The 19,639-nt window shown below is 38.3% G+C and overlaps 1 protein-coding gene across 1 annotated transcript; it reads right to left on the bottom strand.

Moving 5' to 3' along the window:
* Positions 1 to 911: 911 nt before the first annotated feature.
* On the bottom strand, positions 912 to 19,437 carry LOC117315442 (zinc finger protein 708-like). The gene is made up of 4 exons (XM_033869629.1): positions 19,330 to 19,437; positions 13,592 to 14,041; positions 4,565 to 5,196; positions 912 to 2,149 (listed from the first exon to the last, which is right to left on the bottom strand). Exons 2-4 carry the CDS (start codon positions 13,681 to 13,683, stop codon positions 1,038 to 1,040), a joined length of 1,836 nt encoding a protein of 611 aa, XP_033725520.1. The 5' UTR covers positions 13,684 to 14,041; positions 19,330 to 19,437; the 3' UTR covers positions 912 to 1,037.
* Between the last annotated feature and the right edge of the window lie 202 nt (positions 19,438 to 19,639).

Below are 19,639 nucleotides of genomic sequence, written 5' to 3'. Positions count from 1 at the left end.
CCCTCATGTATTGTGGATATCTATAAGGGGATGACATCAAGGGTAGCGAGCCAATCATTCATTGTGGACATCTATAATGGGGATGACATCTAGGGTAGCGAGCCAATCATGTATTGTGGACATCTATAAGGGGATGACATCTAGGGTAGCGAACCAATCATGTGTTGTGGACATCTATAATGGGGATGGCATCTAGGGTAGCGAGCCATCATGTATTGTGGACATCTATAAGGGAATGACATCTAGGGTAGCGAGCCAATCATGTATTGTGGACATCTATAAGGGGATGACATCTAGGGTAGCGAGCCAATCATGTAATGTGGACATCTATAAGGGTAATGGCATCTAGGGTAGCGAGCTAATCATGTATTGTGGACATCTATAAGGGGGATGACATTTAGGGTAGCGAGCCATCATGTATTGTGGACATCTATAAGGGGATGACATCTAGGGTAGCGAGCCATCATGTATTGTGGACATCTACAATGGGTATGACATCTAGGGTAGCAAACCAATTATGTATTGTAGAACACAATGATAGTGAGACCATTATACATTTTGGACCTAGATAAGGGGAAACAATCAATCATTATCGATCTATGTAATAGGGACAATATCTAGGGCAGTGAGTCATCCTTGTGTCGTGGATGATGTTTGCCTTCACACGAAAGTGCGCCTTAATTTAAATTAGACTACTTACTGAACACCTTATCACAATAATTACATTTGTAAGGATTTTCTCTTCTATGTCTCTTCGCACTGAGCCATTCAAAACAAACATCACATTTTTTTCATCTTTATGAAGACGACGGTGCTGTCTCTTCACATTAAGACTTGTCATTTAACGTCTTAACACAAATATTACGTTTGTACGGGTTTTCTCCTGTATGGACACGAAGGTGACTCCGCACATTGTACATTCTATTGAACCCTTTACCACAAACATCACATTTGTACGGTTTTTCTCCTGTATGGACACGAAGGTGTCTCTTCAAATGAGACATGTTACTGAACCTCTTACCACAAACATCACATTTTTACGGTTTTTCTTCTGTATGGACACGAAGGTGTCTCTTTGCTTGAGACTTCTCAATGAACCCCTTATCACAAACATCACATTTGTGCTGTTTTTCTCCTGTATGGACAGGAAGGTGTCTTCTCACAGAAGACTTGTCACTGAACCTCTTTCCACAAACATCACATTTGTATGCTTTTTCTCCTGTATGAACAGAAAGGTGTCTCTTTACACTAGACCTTTCACTGAACCCCTTACCACAAACATCACATTTGTACGGTCTTTCTCCGGTATGAACACGAATGTGTCGCTTAAAAACAGACTGGTTACTGAACTCCTTGTAACAAACATCACATTTGTACAATTTTTTTTCTTTATGACCAAGAACGTTTGTCTTCAAATTACACTTGAAGTTGAACCCCATACCACAAACATCACATTTGTACGGTTTTTCTCCTGTATGGATATGAACGTGTGTCTTCAAATTACACTTGAAGTTGAACCCCTTACCACAAACATCACATTTGTACGGTTTTTCTCCTGTATGAACAGAGAGGTGTCTCTTTACTGAAGACTTATAGCTGAACCTCTTACCACAAATGTCACATTTGTATGGTCTTTCTCCTGTATGAATACGAACATGTGTCTTCAAGTTACACTTGCCGTTGAACCCTTTACCACAAACATCACATTTGTACGGTTTTTCTCCTGTAGGAACACAAGGGTGTCTCCTCACATAAGACTTGTCACTGAAACTCTTACCACAAATGTCACATTTGTATGGTCTTTCTCCTTTATGGTCAAGAAGGTGTCTCTTCACAGATGCCATATCACTGAACCCTTTACCACAAACATCACATTTGAATGGTTTTGCTTTTTTATGCAGCAGGGAATGCCTCAAGAACAATGACTTAATGTTGAAACTTTTACCACAAACATCGCACTGGTAATAATTTTCTCCATCTCTTTTATTGCGGCTACTACGTTTCTGCTTTTCTGCATTGTACCTTTCTTTTTCGCCAACATCACATTTTGATGTTTTGTCCTCAAAGATACTCTTTTCTTCTAATTGCTCGTATGATATTTTGGCAGATGATTTAAATCTTGTATCCAGTGTAGCCAAATGTGAGGCATCTAAAACGAAAGATAGGATCATGTATTTCACACCGAGCCTAGCAAAGACATTTATAACATTTCATATTACAGCGGTGCAAAATTTGTTTCAAGCCACTTGAGGTAGAAATTCACCAGGGCGAATGTAATTTCTACTTGTCCCATACTATGCTCAGTATTTGTTTCAGTAATATATATATATACACTATATATACACTCACATGGATATTTCAGTAACTATGGCAAAATATTGGGGAAAAAAATTGAAGATACATTTCAAATATTTTCCCAATTTTCAACTACTTCTCTTAACAATTGTTTAAACTACAGGTGGACCACATTCTGTCATTCTCGAAAGAAGAAGGAGGACTTCAATTGATTATATTTTATTTTGATTGTTTCCCCCTCTTGGACCCACTTTCCCTCATCCTCATTATTTGTTTCTGTAACATTAGCTCTCATTTGCCTAATAATAATCTAGGCCAAATTTGATCAAAATCCATTAAGTTGTCCTGAACTAGTAGTGATTTTCAAAATTGATCACTATCTAACATATTGGGCCCGGTGCCTTTCTTGTCCCAAGGGAACGACATTCTGCTTTTAAACAACATTAGATTACCTTTACCCAATAATGCTTCACCCCAAATGTCATCAGAATGCACTCAGCCATTCAGGACAAGTAGCGATTAAATATTAATGCTATGGGGCCCTTCCATCCCACCCCTTGAGAGCCACATCCTCAATTTATACATTAGATCTGCTTTGCCCAATGATGCTCCAGACCCATTTTCATTAAAATCTTTACATGAGTTCAGAACGAGTAATGGGTAAAAAAAATGTACCTCTATTTCCCCTTCTGGGCCCGTCCCTCGAGCCCAAAGAGAGACAAATCTTCCTTTTATACAACATTAGATCATCAAAATCCATTCAGTTGTGCAGGACTAGTAAGGATTTAAATGATTACCTCAATTTCCTCTATCAAGCCCCTCCCCTCAGGCCCAAGGAGAGCCATATCTTTTGTTTAGATTTTAGTAACATTATCATTATTAGTTCCAACAAGAGGCCCAGAGGGCCTGTATCGCTCACCTGGTTTCATGAGATATGAAACAAGAATGATGCTTCAGTATATTTGTGGCTGGTATTGCTATGTCAATATGTATCATAAGCATTTTATATGGGTACATGTACATTGGTATTATTTTAATACCAAAAGTGCCAAAATGTGCATTAATCCATGAAATGAAATTTACTTTTGGCACGACCCCATAGGGTTGCTACCACACAAATGTGAGTGATATTCATTGTTTAGTTTCAGAGAAGATCTTGTTTAGACTAACTGACCCCTTTTAACCCTGCACTCTGCCCCCTGGGGGGTCAGCCCCTTCCTTTAAACAAGTTTGAATCTCTACCCCTATAGGATGCTACCAGTCAAACCATTGCTAAGTTTCAGAGAATAATTTGTGTAAATCAATTTAGCCAAATTGACCCCTTTCGGCCCCACCTCTCAGGCCCCTGGGGGACCAGCCTCATCATTTGTACAATTTTGAGTCCCCTACCCATAGGGATGCTTCTGACCAAATTCTGATCAGCGGTTATGAAGAAGTCAATTGTTGACGGACGGACGGACGGACGCCACGGTATGGCAGGTGAGCTAATAAATGCTTCCGACAAAATTTCATCTAAATCCATTCACGCGTCCAGAACTAGTAAAGGAAATGTTGACAGACGCCGGACCCTGCATCATAGTGCAAGTTCACAGCCCTTCAGGCAAGTTGAGCTAAAAAGTCCAAAAGTTAGTCATTGAATAGTTCAATAGAATCATTCAATATTAACAAAGTTAAAATTACTTACAATCCATAATTGAATTAAACCAATTTATATTACAATTTAAATTGCAGTAATATTTTTGTACCGTTTTCTGTTTATTTTTGAACAGTCTATAGCACATCATCTCCCTTTAGATTGTGTTAGCTAGCGTTGTTGTGTTGTTTCAGAATTGTGCACGTGTTGTCTGGTAGAAAAGGCACTCACACTTTTCTCTTGAATGAAAGTGACTCGTATGCTCTTTAATCTGATTTTGACATTAGGAACTTTTTAACTCCTATTTCACATCCGCATATTACAAGGTATCATCGTCGCGGAAATATCAGAAAGTTCGGGTGTCTGGATTCTGAGATGATCTACATCAATGTAAGTACCAGTGTTAAAATGGAAGAAAGGACAAAAAAAATCGAAGAAAAAAAGGACAGAAAGACAGAAGCAATTATCACAACGCATGGACCTAATAGTAGTGGGTAACCATGATTGAACATTTTAGGATATGAATTTCTAATCTGTCCTTAGATTTTGCAGATCGATTATACACCCCATTCTCGTTATAGGGTCCTACTCCTCTAACTCCAATCAGACATATAATGAAATGGATTATTTCCCTACCTTGATTTTCAGAGAATTCTCCTATGCTTGCCTCCGTTGCATCAGTATCTTCTACTATGCTTGCCTCCCCTGGGTCAGTAACTTCTCCTATGCTTGGCTCCCTTGGGTCAGTAACTTCTATGTTTATCTCCCTTGGGTCAGTAACTTCTCCTATGCTTGTCTCTCTTTGGTCCGTAACTTCTATGTTTATTTCCTTTTGGTCAGTAACTTCTCCTTTGTTTGCTTCCCTTGGATCAGTAACGTTTATGCTTGTCTCCCTTGGGTCAGTAACTTCTATTTTTATCTCCATTGGGTCAGTAATTCCTATGCTTCTCTTCCTTCGGTCAGTAACTCCTATGCTTGCCTCATTTGGGTCAGTAACTTCTATGCTTGCCTCATGTGGGTCAGTAACTTCTATTTTTATCTCCCTTGGCGCAGTATCTTCAATGCTTGTCTCTCTTTGGTCAGTAACTTCTATGTTTATTTCCTTTTGGCCAGTAACTTCTATGAATGCCTCCCTTGGGTAAGTGCTTTCCCCTGATGCCAGGTCTGCCTGGTTCTGCTTCCAACATTCCTCCTTGGTTTTGGTCCTTACCATCTGCTGTACCAAATCCCAGAATTCTGGGTGGTCCTCGGGTATGAAAGTAACAGCTCTGTAAGACAGATAAATAGCATAAGCATGACCACCTGAACAAGGACTTTTGGTATTCATTGTTAAAAAGAGGCAACATGGGCCTGTATGGCACATCTGACAATTATCAGGGAAGTGGTTTAAAGGTGTAACATCTTCGACTTCAATTACTTAAAAAAATATTAAAGACCTTAATTTAAAGGACATAGGTCATTCATTTTATTAATATCAATATTCTAGGCGTGCAGCAGCCATTCATCCAAACATATCACTAGCCTATGTCATCATTCTCAGCCTTTTAAATTTTCAGAACTTATTATATTGTTTTACACTGTGACCCTGGATATAAGACTTGATTATTCATTTGATACAAATTAGGTAGCCCTATATCCCAGCATATAACATCACCAACAATAAGCCTCTCTACCTCTTTGTTAGCTATATTGAGATGAAGATATTTGAAAATAGGTTAAGGTCATTTAGTTGAACAAACTTCATAGCCTTACATCCAAGCATTATACAGGACCAACATCAGTTTCTTGGGCCATTTGGTTATTGAGGATAAGTAAATCCGGTTGTTCAAATTGCTTTAGAAAATTTGATCCCTTAGACCTTGAATAGAGTATACGTAAAAGGTCATTCATTTGAACAAGCCCTTCAACCCAACATGCTGCTTGCCCAATATCAGGTCTATTAGTGCTGCAACGATACGCTTCCTTCAATATACGATATTATACCTATCGCGATACTTGTCTCATGATATCATACGTATCATGGTACATTTATTTTGCAAATAATCAATTTGACACTATCTGTTTCAGCTACATATATATATATATGGAACCCATTTTTTTTCTAAATAGTGGTTTAAGTGAAGCAGGCGGCTCTTTCGATTCTGAAAATTCACTAGCTGAAAAGCACTTTCGCTGCCACGCTTGTTTCGGGTGACAAAAACAGTGCAGAAAACCAGAAACATCCTGATCTGGAAAACTGGGGGCAAAAATGTGAAAAAAGTACTGTGAACAAACCATGCTGCTCATACCACGTGATATATATCACACTAAGGGCAATTTATGATCCTGTTGGTTCTGAGAAGAGCAAACAACTGATCATGAACCTTGGTTATTTAAGCCTCAAGTTATTGGGCATGACCACTAGAGTGACACTTGACTAAACACAACAGAACCTTGGTTAATTTATAACCCTAGAGTTATCAAGGCTTGACCACTAGACTGACACTTGACCAAACACAACAGAACCTTGGTTAATTAACCCTAAAGTTATCAGGGCTTGACCACTAGACTGACACTTGACCAAACACAACAGAACCTTGGTTAATTAACCCTAGAGTTATCAGGGCTTGACCACTAGAGTGACACTTGACCAAACACAACTGAACCTTGGTTAATTTATAACCCTAGAGTTATCAGGGCTTGACCATTAGAGTGACACTTGACCAAACACAACTGAACCTTGGTTAATTAACCCTAAAGTTATCAGGGCTTGACCACTAGAGTGACACTTGACCAAACACAACTGAACCTTAGTTAATTTATAAGCCTAGAGTTATCAGGGCTTGACCACTAGACTGACACTTGACCAAACACAACAGAACCTTGGTTAATTAAGCCTCGAGTTATCAGGGCTTGACCACTAGAGTAACACTTGACCAAACACAACAGAACCTTGGTTAATTAACCCTAGAGTTATCAAGGCTTATCAAGTTACTGCCCCAGTATACCTTCGCTCCTACGTTTTTAAAGTACGCATGTGGGTTAATGTTGCATTTATAATTAAAAAGAACAAAAATCCTCATGTTTTTATATAAATTCAATATTTAATGATTTCCCGGTAAGTTCTGTTTGTTTTCTTAATCGGATTTTAATGTTAGGTGTCCAACGTCTTTATCGGGATGTTTTCGTCGGTCCTCCTGTTCTCGCGTGGTCACGTGACCGGCACGAAGGACTACATTAACACTTGGTCGGTAAATATGGCCAGAGCACCCGACCAACGTATTTTGTCGTACAAACAAATATGATGCACCTATTCATCGTGCTAAGAAACCGAGAAAAAGTGCTGTACATTCTTCTATTTATTCAAGTATGGTTACATAACGGCGTTATAAACTGGTCTTAATTGACGAAGTGCCGATTAATTGACTACTTTTTAAGTAATTTTGGCGATGTTTGTCATTTTCGTAAGAATGTACAGCACTTTTCGTTGTTCTCATACAATTACCTTCACGCTCTTACCTGTTTCATAATTATTGATTTAGGGTAGTCGGGTGCTCTAGGACGATTTATAGAGCAAGTGTTAATGTTCATTCTCCAATATTGGAACTCTTCAGTGTTTTAAGTATCGAAATCGGCATATAGAAAAGAACAAACGTTAATAAACGAATGCAATGGATCGTAATTAATTAAAATAATTCTTTACAGATGATTTCCAAAGACATAAGGTATAGTTAGACGTTTTCGGCTGTACATGCAAGTTTGTAAATTCGACACTGTGATAAAACCACCGTCCTCGTCGTTGCCATGACAGCCGATCGAAGCTCCGATCACGAATGCACTGTCAAAGTGAAAGTTGAAGTATTTTTCGCAACATGCCGTTTAAACTTAAAATTACATTCACACCTCATATTGATTGGGGTTGTTTAATCATACCTGATCAATTGAATTGTAAGAAAACTAACAAAAACACTAAAAAACACAGAATGAAGCCTTCGTGTCAGGCAGTGCAGACACAACGCGGGATCTGTAAACAATGTGACGTCATTGGAATGTACAAGTTGCAACAATGTACAACAATGTATTTTTTACATGAATACACTAATGAGCAACAAAACGGGACGCAACATTAACCCACATGCGTAGTTGATTCAATTTACTAATAAATGGGCCTGGTATGAATACAACTTGAACTGCGTCTACCATCAAAATATCATTCCATCCTTGATAGCCAAAACAATTATTTAAATGAAATACACTACAGCTTAACTGGACTTTACGTTTTCCACGCATCCATGACGGACGACGGACATGGACAATGTTGATCCCACTCGCCCACCGGATATGGCATTCCGTCACGTTCCGCCATCGTGGACATCAGCTGATACGGTATCCGCTCGGCATCACGGTATGTGACGATCCACGATTATTTGTGGGCATAGTTTAACTCGAGACCCTGTATTCCACGATGATCCACGATACGTGGTAGACTTGCATTTCATGTTAAGCCCCTCGGTTCTTGTCGATCCGCGATATACAGTGGGCAAAAGTTCTGTTCATATCTGATCTATATGAGTTATGTCCCTTCGTCTTTCGGTAGCGGTAGCTGTATCGGTATCGTTTATCAAAATTATTTTTTTTTGGTTTTTTTTTTTTTTAAGAATTCAATATGTTTAGTAAAATGTCGCCGCGTGCAATATCCTGTTTGAGGGAAGTCCTCAAACTGAAGATCTCCAGTTTGGCAACATTTGATCCTTGACAGGTATGCACGTACAACAAATGAAACATTTTTTTATTAGTTCTAACAGGCAGGATAAAATGCATTGTATTTCCATGCACATAAACTATATAAAGGAGTGCTGTGATTGGTGGGAACTTTGAAAATATGGCCTATGGTTCAAAGCACGACTCATTCTACCGCCAGTAAAAAGGAAGGGAAGAAACTCTTATATATCAGAAGGATATCCTGCCTTCGACCGTGGTTAGAAGGCACGGTAAAGTAAGCATACCCCTAACAAATGAGTGACGTGACTGTTACGTGGACATACACGGCATCCGGCGCGCCACAATATCTAGCGTTCCTCAACGGGCCTTGCTGATGCATGGACACCAACAGTATCATCCGATTAATCACAAATCGCGGTATAACGTTGACGCTTTGCTCACACATGTCCACTAGTGGACATTGGGTGGGCAGTCCACAGTGGTCGCGTGGGAAATGCAAAGTCCACGTAAGCTGTAGTGTAAGGGTAATGAAAGTCACAGTTTTGGTAAAGAACCTAAGAACCTTCCATTTATGAACAGCATTTGATTATATCTGATTATGATCTTGAGAAGAAAATTTCAAAAATATCTGTCAATTTGACTCTTTTTGCCCCTGCCCTTAAGTCCCCTGGGGGTGAGGGACCATACAAATCACACTTTTGATTGCCGTTTTACCATAAAAGGTTTTTGTGAAGTCGAATTGAAATCTGTTAAGTGAATTCTGAGAAGTCAAAAATGTAAATTGTTTACAAATGGTCAAACCCATGACAGATAACATATAGAAAAAAGGTGATTAGAATATTTAACAAGAGGCCCATGGGCCTTAACGGTCACCTGAGATTTGAAATATTTCAGTTAATTTAATTGACCCTTTATGAACCCACCCATCAGCCCCTATAGGGGTCAGTTAGGGCCAACAGGTGTATACCATTAAACTGTCATCCAATGCTGATAATGTTAACAAAGTTAGAATGAATTCCGATAGAAACCAAACAAATAATAGTCAAAAATGTGATTTCCCTATATAAACTATAGTAAAATGTACACCCTCCCCAGGGGCAAACTTGTGACTCCTGGGTCATGAAGTTCATTACACTAGTAAATCACTATAAGACCCTTCCACCTATGAAGAGTATTTGATTCTGTCTTAATTAGGTCTTGAGAAGAAGATCTTTGAAATTTCAGTCTATTTTACCTTTTTTTGCCCCGCCCATCAGCCCCTGGGGGTCAGTCAGGGCCAACATGTGCATACCATCAAACTGCCATCCAAAGCTGATAATGTTAACCAAATTAGAATGAATTCCAATACAAATCAAACAATTAATAGTCAAAAATATGATTTCCCTATATAAACTATAGTAAAGTTTACCCCCTCCCCAGGGGCAAATGTGAGACCCCAGGGTCAGGAAATTCACAATTTTGGTAAAGCACCTTAAGACCCTTCCATCTATGAAGAATGTTTGATTCCATCATATCTGAGATTAGAGAAGAAGAACTTTGAAATCAGTCAATTTGACCCTTTTTAGCCCCACCCATCTGCCCCTTGGGGTCAGTCAGTACCAACATGTGTATACCATGAATCTGTTATCCCATACTGACACTGTCAACCAAGTTAGAATGAATTCCAATAGAACTCCAACAAATTATAGTCAAAAATATTATTTCCCTATATAAACTATAGTAAAGTTTACCCCCTCCCCAGGGGAAAACCCGAGACCCCTGGGTCAAGAAATTCACAATTTTGGTAAAGCACCTTAAGACCTTTCCATCTATGAAGAGTGTTTGATTCCACAATTTTGGTTGACCTTTGGCCATAGAAGCTTCCTGCTAAATTTCATTGAATTTGGTTTAGGGGTTTTGGAGAAGAAGTCGAAAATGTAAATTGTTTACGGATGCACGACGCACGACGCACGACGACGGACAAAAAGGGATTAGAATAGGTCACTTGAGACTTTGTCTCAGGTGACCTAAAAACTTTAACAAGAGGCCCATGGGCCTTAACGGTCACCTGATTTTTGAAATATTTCAGTAAATTTGAATGAAAGAATGAATTTCAAAACAAATAAAACAAATGATAGTCAAAAATGTGATTTCCCTATAACTATAGTAAAGTTTATCCCCTCCCATGGGGCAAACGCGAGACCCCAGGGCTAGGAAATTCACAATTATGGTAAAGCACCTTAAGACCCTTCGATCTGTGAAGAGTATTTAATTCTACCTTATTTGGGTTGTAAGAAGAAGATTTTTGAAATTTCAGTTAATTTGACCCTTTTTGGCCCCGACCATCAGCCCCTGGGGGTCAGTCAGGGCCAACATGTACATCAAACTCTCATCCCAAGCTGATAACGTTAACGAAGTTAGAATGAATTCCAATAAAAATCCAACAAATAATAGTAAAAAATGTGATTTCCCTATATAAACTATAGTAAAGTTTACCCCCTACCCAGGGGCAAACGTGAGACCCCAGGGTCATGAAATTCACAATTTTGGTAAAAGATCATAAGACCCCTTCATCTATGAAGAGTATTTGATTCTAACATATCTGAGAGTAAAGAAGAAGATTTTTGAAATTTCAGTCAATTTGACCCTTTTTGGCCCCGCCCACCAGCCCCTGGGGGTCAACCAGGGCCAACATGTACATAACATCAAACTGTCATCCTATGCTGATAATTTGAACAAAGTTAGAATAAATTCCAATAAAAATCCAACAAATAATAGTCAAAAATGTGATTTCCCTATATAAACTATAGTAAAGTTTACCCCCTACCCAGGGGCAAACGTGAGACCCCAGGGTCATGAAATTCACAATTTTGGTAAAGCACCATAAGACCCCTTCATCTATGAAGAGTATTTGATTCTAACATATCTGAGAGTAGAGAAGAAGATTTTTGAAATTTCAGTCAATTTGACCCTTTTTGGCCCCGCTCCTTCAGCCCCTGGGGTCAACCAGGGCCAACATGTACATAACATCAAACTGTAATCCCATGCTGATAGTTTGAACCAAGTTCGAATAAATTCCAATAGAAATCCAACAAATAATAGTCAAAAATGTGATTTCCCTATATAAACTATAGTAAAGTTTACCCCCTACCCAGGGGCAAACGTGAGACCCCAGGGTCATGAAATTCACAATTTTGGTAAAGCACCATAAGACCCCTTCATCTATGAAGAGTATTTGATTCTAACATATCTGAGAGTAGAGAAGAAGATTTTTGAAATTTCAGTCAATTTGACCCTTTTTGGCCCCGCTCCTTCAGCCCCTGGGGGTCAACCAGGGCCAACATGTACATAACATCAAACTGTAATCCCATGCTGATAGTTTGAACCAAGTTCGAATAAATTCCAATAGAAATCCAACAAATAATAGTCAAAAATGTGATTTCCCTATATAAACTATAGTAAAGTTTACCCCCTACCCAGGGGCAAACGTGAGACCCCAGGGTCATGAAATTCACAATTTTGGTAAAACACCTTAGGAGCCTTCCATCTATGAAGAGTATTTGATTCTAATTTATCTGAGAGTAGAGAAGAAGATTTTTGAAATTTCAGTCAATTTGACCCTTTTTGGCCCCGCCCACCAGCCCCTGGGGGTCAACCAGGGCCAGCATGTACATACCATCAAACTGTCATCCCATGCTGATAATTTGAACCAAGTTAGAATGAATTCCAATAGATATCCAACAAATAATAGTCAAAAATGTGATTTCCCTATATAAACTATAGTAAAGTTTACCCCCTCCCCAGGGGCAAACGTGAGACCCCAGGGTCATGAAATTCACAATTTTGGTAAAGCACCTTAAGACCCTTCCATCTATGAAAAGTATTTGATTCTAATGTATCTGAGAGTAGAGAAGAAGATTTTTGAAATTTCAGTCAATTTGACCCTTTTTGGCCCCGCCCACCAGCCCCTGGGGGTCAACCAGGGCCAACATGTACATACCATCAAACTGTCATCCCATGCTGATAATTTGAACCAAGTTAGAATGAATTCCAATAGATATCCAACAAATAATAGTCAAAAATGTGATTTCCCTATATAAACTATAGTAAAGTTTACCCCCTCCCCAGGGGCAAACGTGAGACCCCAGGGTCATGAAATTCACAATTTTGGTAAAGCACCTTAAGACCCTTCCATCTATGAAAAGTATTTGATTCTAATATATCTGAGAGTAGAGAAGAAGATTTTTGAAATTTCAGTCAATTTGACCCTTTTTGGCCCCGCCCACCAGCCCCTGGGGGTCAACCAGGGCCAACATGTACATACCATCAAACTGTCATCCCATGCTGATAATTTGAACCAAGTTAGAATGAATTCCAATAGATATCCAACAAATAATAGTCAAAAATGTGATTTCCCTATATAAACTATAGTAAAGTTTACCCCCTCCCCAGGGGCAAACGTGAGACCCCAGGGTCATGAAATTCACAATTTTGGTAAAGCACCTTAAGACCCTTCCATCTATGAAAAGTATTTGATTCTACCGTATCTGAGAGTAGAGAAAAAGATTTTTGAAATTTTAGTCAATTTGACCCTTTTTGGCCCCGCCCCTCAGGCCCCTGGGGGGTGGGGACCATATAATTCACAATTTTGGTTCACCCTCAGCCATGGAAGCTTCCTGTAAAATTTCATTGAATTTAGTTCAGCAGTTTTTAAGAAGAAGATGAAAATGTAAATTGTTTACGACGCACGACGCCGGACAAAAGGCGATTGCAATAGGTCAACTGAGACTTCGTCTCAGGTGACCTAAAAATCTGATAGTCTAAAACAGTATTCAATGGGTGAGGACAATTTTTATCCAATGAGGTGATTTTCAATGTCGCAATAAATGCATCAACAGGAATTAGCACTAGTTACCTCCCCTTACACATGCAACTAGGCAGCAATCATAATAATTTGTATGTGAATCTATATCCAGTACTTACCGACGCAAATGTGTGATCTCGTAAGAATTCCATTGCTGTTTTTTTATTGGTCTAGTAGTACCAGAAATGGCTGGTGATTTTCTTGTTCTCATGATCACATTGGCATTTCTATTGTTTGGAAAAATTGCCTGTTCACTAGCTGAAGTACTCCCGAAATCCTCTTTACTATCTTTTCCTATATCCTCTTCACTAGATACTCCACAGATATTTTCCTATATATCCTCTTTACTAGATATACCTCAGATATTTTTCTATATCCTCTTCACTCGTTACTCCTCAGATCTTTTCCTATATCTTCTTCACTCGTTACTCCTCAGATCTTTTCCTATATCCTCTTCACTCGCTACTCCTCAGATCTTTTCCTATGTCCTCTTCACTAGATACACCTCAGATCTTTTCCTATATCTGCTTTGTTGTCGTCCATCATCTCATTAACTCAGTCTGTTCAATCTGAAATGACCAGTAGATAAAATATCTACGCTATACATACATGTTTGCCTTTATTCTGAAATTTTCCAAAATATTAATACTGTATATATAATTCTCTTGGTACAACTACGACAGGAAATTTAAATCTATATCCTCGGATCACCAACACATAGTGTATATGATACATTGTGCTAATAAATATTTATCGGAATACAAACACCATATATATTTTTCTGTATATGGCAGCGACATAAAAACAGCTGTATTTTGGAATCTAAGCATGTGTGATTCAATTAAACTATGTATACTTCCAAGTGAAACAACGTTTAAAAGGCGAACATATTTGGATCATTATTGATACCAGTTCATTTCAAAATGATTATTTTTGATGACTATTGCAGGATAAATAGAATACACGGTCAGTGTCTTAAAATATAAGCTGTTTTTAGCTCACCTGCCCAAAGGGCAAGTGAGCTTATGCCGTGGTGCGGCGACTTCCGGCCGGCCGTCTGGCGTCAACTTTTTCATTTAAACAACTTCTTCTCAATAACCAAGGGGCCCCGGGACTTGATATTGGGCCTGTAGCGTGCTGGGGTAAAGGGCTACAAAGTTTGTTCAAATAAATGACCTTGACCTTCATTCAAGGTCACATGGGTCAACTAGGCTATAATCTTCAAACGACTTCTTCTCAATAACCAAGAGGCCCAGGGACTTGATATTGGGCCTGTAGCATGCTGGGGTGAAGGGCTACAAAGTTTGTTCAAATAAATGACCTTGACCTTCATTCAAGGTCACATGGGTCAAATAGGCTATAATCTTCAAACGACTTCTTTTCAATAACCAAGAGGCCCAGGGACTTGGTATTGGGTCTGTAGCATGCTTGGGTGAAGGGCTCCAAAGTTTGTTCAAAAAAATGATCTTGACCTTCATTCAAGGTCACATGGGTCAAATAGGCTATAATCTTCAAACAACTTCTTTTCAATAACCAAGAGGCCCAGGGACTTGGTTCCCTTGGTTCCTACATTCAAGGCTGCAGGGGTGAAATCGGCTTAAATCTGTAAACAATAATTTTGCGATAGCCAAGAGCCTTGAGCTCCGAGACCTGATATTAGGCCAATAGAATGCTGGAATGAAGGACTAGAAAATGTATTAATATGAATAAACCTAGCTTACTATGATATTTGAATAAAGAGGTCATCAGCATAGTATCTGTAGAAATGACCTCAATCAACTTCAAAGTTGCTGTAGATACAGGTGAGCGATACAGGCCCATTGGGCCTCTTGTTTTACTAGGGACAGAAAGACAAAAGTAGCTTGCCAAGACTCGCCACTTTTGTCTTTCTTTACCCACGCCAAAATAAAGCTTTTATTTTAAGACACTGACCATGTATTCTCTATATATAACATAGTAACACATGAAGGAAGACAACTTTTTGACTCATGCCCTGATCATGACTGGGCCTAGAACACACGATCTACGGCATCCAATCGCCCAAAAAAAGCCAGAAATACCCACAGCTTTTACTGCTGCGCCGAACAAATCAACATTAGCTCTACCAAAGTATTGAGCTATTAAAACCGACTGAAACAGTAAAAGACATGCACAGATCAAAATCAATAAAAATAAATAAAACTAAAAAATAAACAATTGTATTACCTGATTTGTGAGATATTGATGACTTAGATTTTAAAGATAATTGAATATGTTTGATAAAAAAATGGTACATAAAATGATTAAAAATACAAGCTTGGATAATGTACTGTAGCACACAACCAGAGTTTGACTAAGGGTTGGGATAGCCTAGCCCGAGTTTCCTCTGGCCCTGACACCATGTCTGATGAGGGCCAGAGGAAACTCGGGCTGGCCCAGAGGAAACTCGGGTTAAGAAACTCTTGCCCAGACACCATGATGTCTGGCCCAGAGAAAACTCGGACTAAGAATATTCTGAATGGTAGTAGCAGTACTACTATCCCGATGGCCCCTGATAGGGGCTCGGTTTTGGAATTTTGAGTAGCATACAGACATTTGACATCAGAGAATTTATACGGAGGGCTGCAGATGTAAACCTATTAATTATTCAATGCACTAATGGATACCTATCAACTGAAAAAAACACTAATCAGGGCGGGCTGCAGATGAAAACCTATTCATTATTTAAAGTCCTAATGAATACCTATCAACTGAAAAAAACAAACAATAATGATTTACATCCAAGCATTTATACACACAAGGCGGGCTGCAGATGAAAACCTATTAATTATATAATGCACTAATGGATACCTATCAACTGAAAAAACACTAATCAAGGCAGGCTGCAGATGAAAACCTATTAATTATTTAATGCACTAATGGATACCTATCAACTGAAAAAAACACTAATCAAGGCGGGCTGCAGATGAAAACCTATTAATGATTTACATCATTTACATATAAGTGAAGTAAAATCCTTGCAAAGGATAAATGTAAGAATAAATATATATGGTTTCTAAGGATGAATGCTAGAAAAATAATCTTTAATTAACATCCTAAAGTCCATAAAATATTTGTAAATGAGCACTTTCATTATATTTCAGACGCTTTTACATATTTTTTTTTCCCATTGAATTGTGCGTTTCAGTTTGAGTTTTGACTTTTGAGTTTGACGACCCCAGTGACAAAAATATAACAATATATTTGTATAATTTAATTTTGCTTGTAACAAGCATTTTCATTGGCTCAAAAAATTATGTAATCATCTCATAACATAAAAAAAATAAAAGGAACTACTTTCAGTTATACCGGAAGTAGCGGAGTAATCGTTGTTCACTGGATTTTGTATTTATCGATGTGTTTTTAAATATCTGGAGCAAAATAAACATGTTAAACTTAATGAAAATGTTTCTTATCGTTGTTAATTAAATTATAAGGGTTAACTGTAATATTTTTTTTACGTTATTGAGCAATAACACAAAAAAAACTGGGGTGTACTCAGAGTACACCCCAGTTTTTTGTGTTATTGCTCAATAATGTAAAAAAAAATATTACAGTTAAAACCCTTAAATATCCGTTTTCTGGTGTGATTCATTTGGTATTGTAAGGGTTACTTCCCTTGATACAATTCAAGTCCGCTGTGTTTGTTGGTTCCGATATTTATATATCGATTTTAGCGAGCCTTAAAATACATCATTCAGGTCCACCCACAGGGGCATGTCTAGTTTTATATTAAAAAATAGTCAGAAATACCTACATGTAGATATATTGACAATATATATAGGTAGAATCTATTTCTGACTATTTGTTTTAATATAAAACTAGACATGTCCCCGTGCTCGATCCCATTCAGGTCCGTCGTGTTAGCGACTCATTTCTCGAGCTTTGAAAAACATCATTCAAATTTCTTTTTTCAAATGCAACTGGTGTTTCGACATGTAATAACACCCCTTCTACCACAATGCCATGTGTTATTCAACTCTCAGACCATCAGTTAATCATTACAGCCGTTGATTAACAATCTGTTTATACCACACATGGTTTTGATTGGCTAACACGGTGAACTTTGACTCAGGCTGCAATTGTTATTGAAGTCATCAATAATCTAATGACGTCACATCACCGGGTCCCGGACGTCACCGGTACACTTTATTTGCATACGTGAAATTATACTTGGCCACGTTTCCCTTTGATTCAAGCCGATATTATTGTGGTAGAAACAGGTCACACGACTCGGAATTGTTGGATATGGAATTTATTTCACACGAGTAAGTTATTTTTTAAAAGTTACGAAAGACACGAGCTAAAGCTCGTGTCTTTTGTAACTTTTAAAAAATAACTTACTCGTGTGAAATAAATTCCATATCCAACAACACCTTGTTGTGTAACCTCTATTTCTTGCATAAAACACTGAGAAATAACACATTCATAAGCAACAAACACCTTTAAAACCCGTTCAGGTCCATTCGACCCATGCAGTAACAACCACGACACTATATTTACCATTGTATGGCACTGCCACTATTAGCCCGAGTTTTCTCTGGCCCTGTCACCATGTCTGGTGTAGGGCCAGAGCGCACTACTATATGAAAACGTGGAATTATCCGACACCGTTTGGTGTCGCTAAGAATTTGATGCAAAAACAATAAAATCGGGTGTGACATAACACCTACCTTACATATATGGATAAATGAGATATTTATGTACCCCAAAACACCCATTTAGTCTCATCTAGGTGTTTTATTCCGTCCGTATAGACCCTCGCTTTACGCTAGTCAAAATTTCATACTTGACTCGACGCCATATTGCTAACTATGTAGGTCGCGGTCCGCCTAATTACCCTAATCTGTGCGCGATGGAGCGAAAAGAAAAAAAAATACAACATTTACTTTTATATATTTTACCGCTTATAATTTATAAATAATGATTTTTTTAATGGAATATAACATCTTTTGGGAAATAATCAACTTAGTTTTCATAATTTAAACTTTGTAAGAAGAAAAACACAATAAATGATATGTGGTCTTTTCGGTCCATTGCGTTCCGATTTGGGTGGTTAGTCGTACTGTCACTTACAAAATGGCGGGTCAACAGTATGAAATTTTGACTAGCGTAAAGCGAGGGCCTGTACGGACGAAATAAAACACCTAGATGAGACTAAATGGGTGTTTTGGGGTACATAAATATCTCATTTATCCATATATGTAAGGTAGGTGTAATGTCACACCCGATTTTATTGTTTTTGCATCAAATTCTTAGCGACACCAAACGGTGTCGGATAATTCCACGTTTTCATATAGTAGTGCGCTCTGGCCCTACACCAGACATGGTGACAGGGCCAGAGAAAACTCGGGCTATGCCACTATATAACCCTACCAATTCAGTTGCGAGTTCACCAGTTTATGAACTGCCAACTGAAATTTGAATTTGAAAATTTCAAAAAAAAAATCGCACGACAAATAAAAAATCGCAGATGGTAAATAAAAAAAATTCCATGAAGCGCGCTAGCGCTTCGTGTTGAATTTGCCTCTGTCAAGTTGGAATTCATATTGACTATGAATGTCAACTGAAAGCCGTTCAATGCTTAAATAACAATACTATTCATACTATATACATTCTAAAACCTTATAAAACCGGGGTTATATGAACACTTTTATGACTTAATGATGTCATATGTTAAACAGAATCCCGAAACCGAGCCCATGCCGTACTGGTCTGGTTAGTTTCCTCTGGCCCCGACACATAAGGAAGCCCGGGCTAACAAGTGTTAGCCAACTGTACGATTGTGTGCATTACAACCGATAATGGTATCTAAATTGTCTATAAACTTGTGTCCTACCTTGTGTGTGATCCTAATGCACTCTCCTATTATACGTACATCTAAACAGCAGGCCAACATAAACGTAAAGTGCAGGAGACAACAGCAACGCGAGTTATCTTCCTTGACGGTAACGGGTTCCCACTAACTACCCACAAGACCGACAAGATCCGACAAGAAACTAGATTTTCCGACAAGAGCCCGACAAGAAAGAAAATGAAAGATGAAAAAAGTTCTTTTTATTTATGCAATGTTTAATTTGTTTTCTATTTTAGATTGTTTTGTTGTCTGATGTATTGTTGGTGTATAAAAAAATGGAAAATAAACAGAA

Source organism: Pecten maximus, chromosome 17, assembly GCF_902652985.1.
Source record: "Pecten maximus chromosome 17, xPecMax1.1, whole genome shotgun sequence".
Lineage (NCBI taxonomy): Eukaryota > Metazoa > Mollusca > Bivalvia > Pectinida > Pectinidae > Pecten > Pecten maximus.
This window is presented reverse-complemented; position numbering and strand designations above follow the sequence as displayed.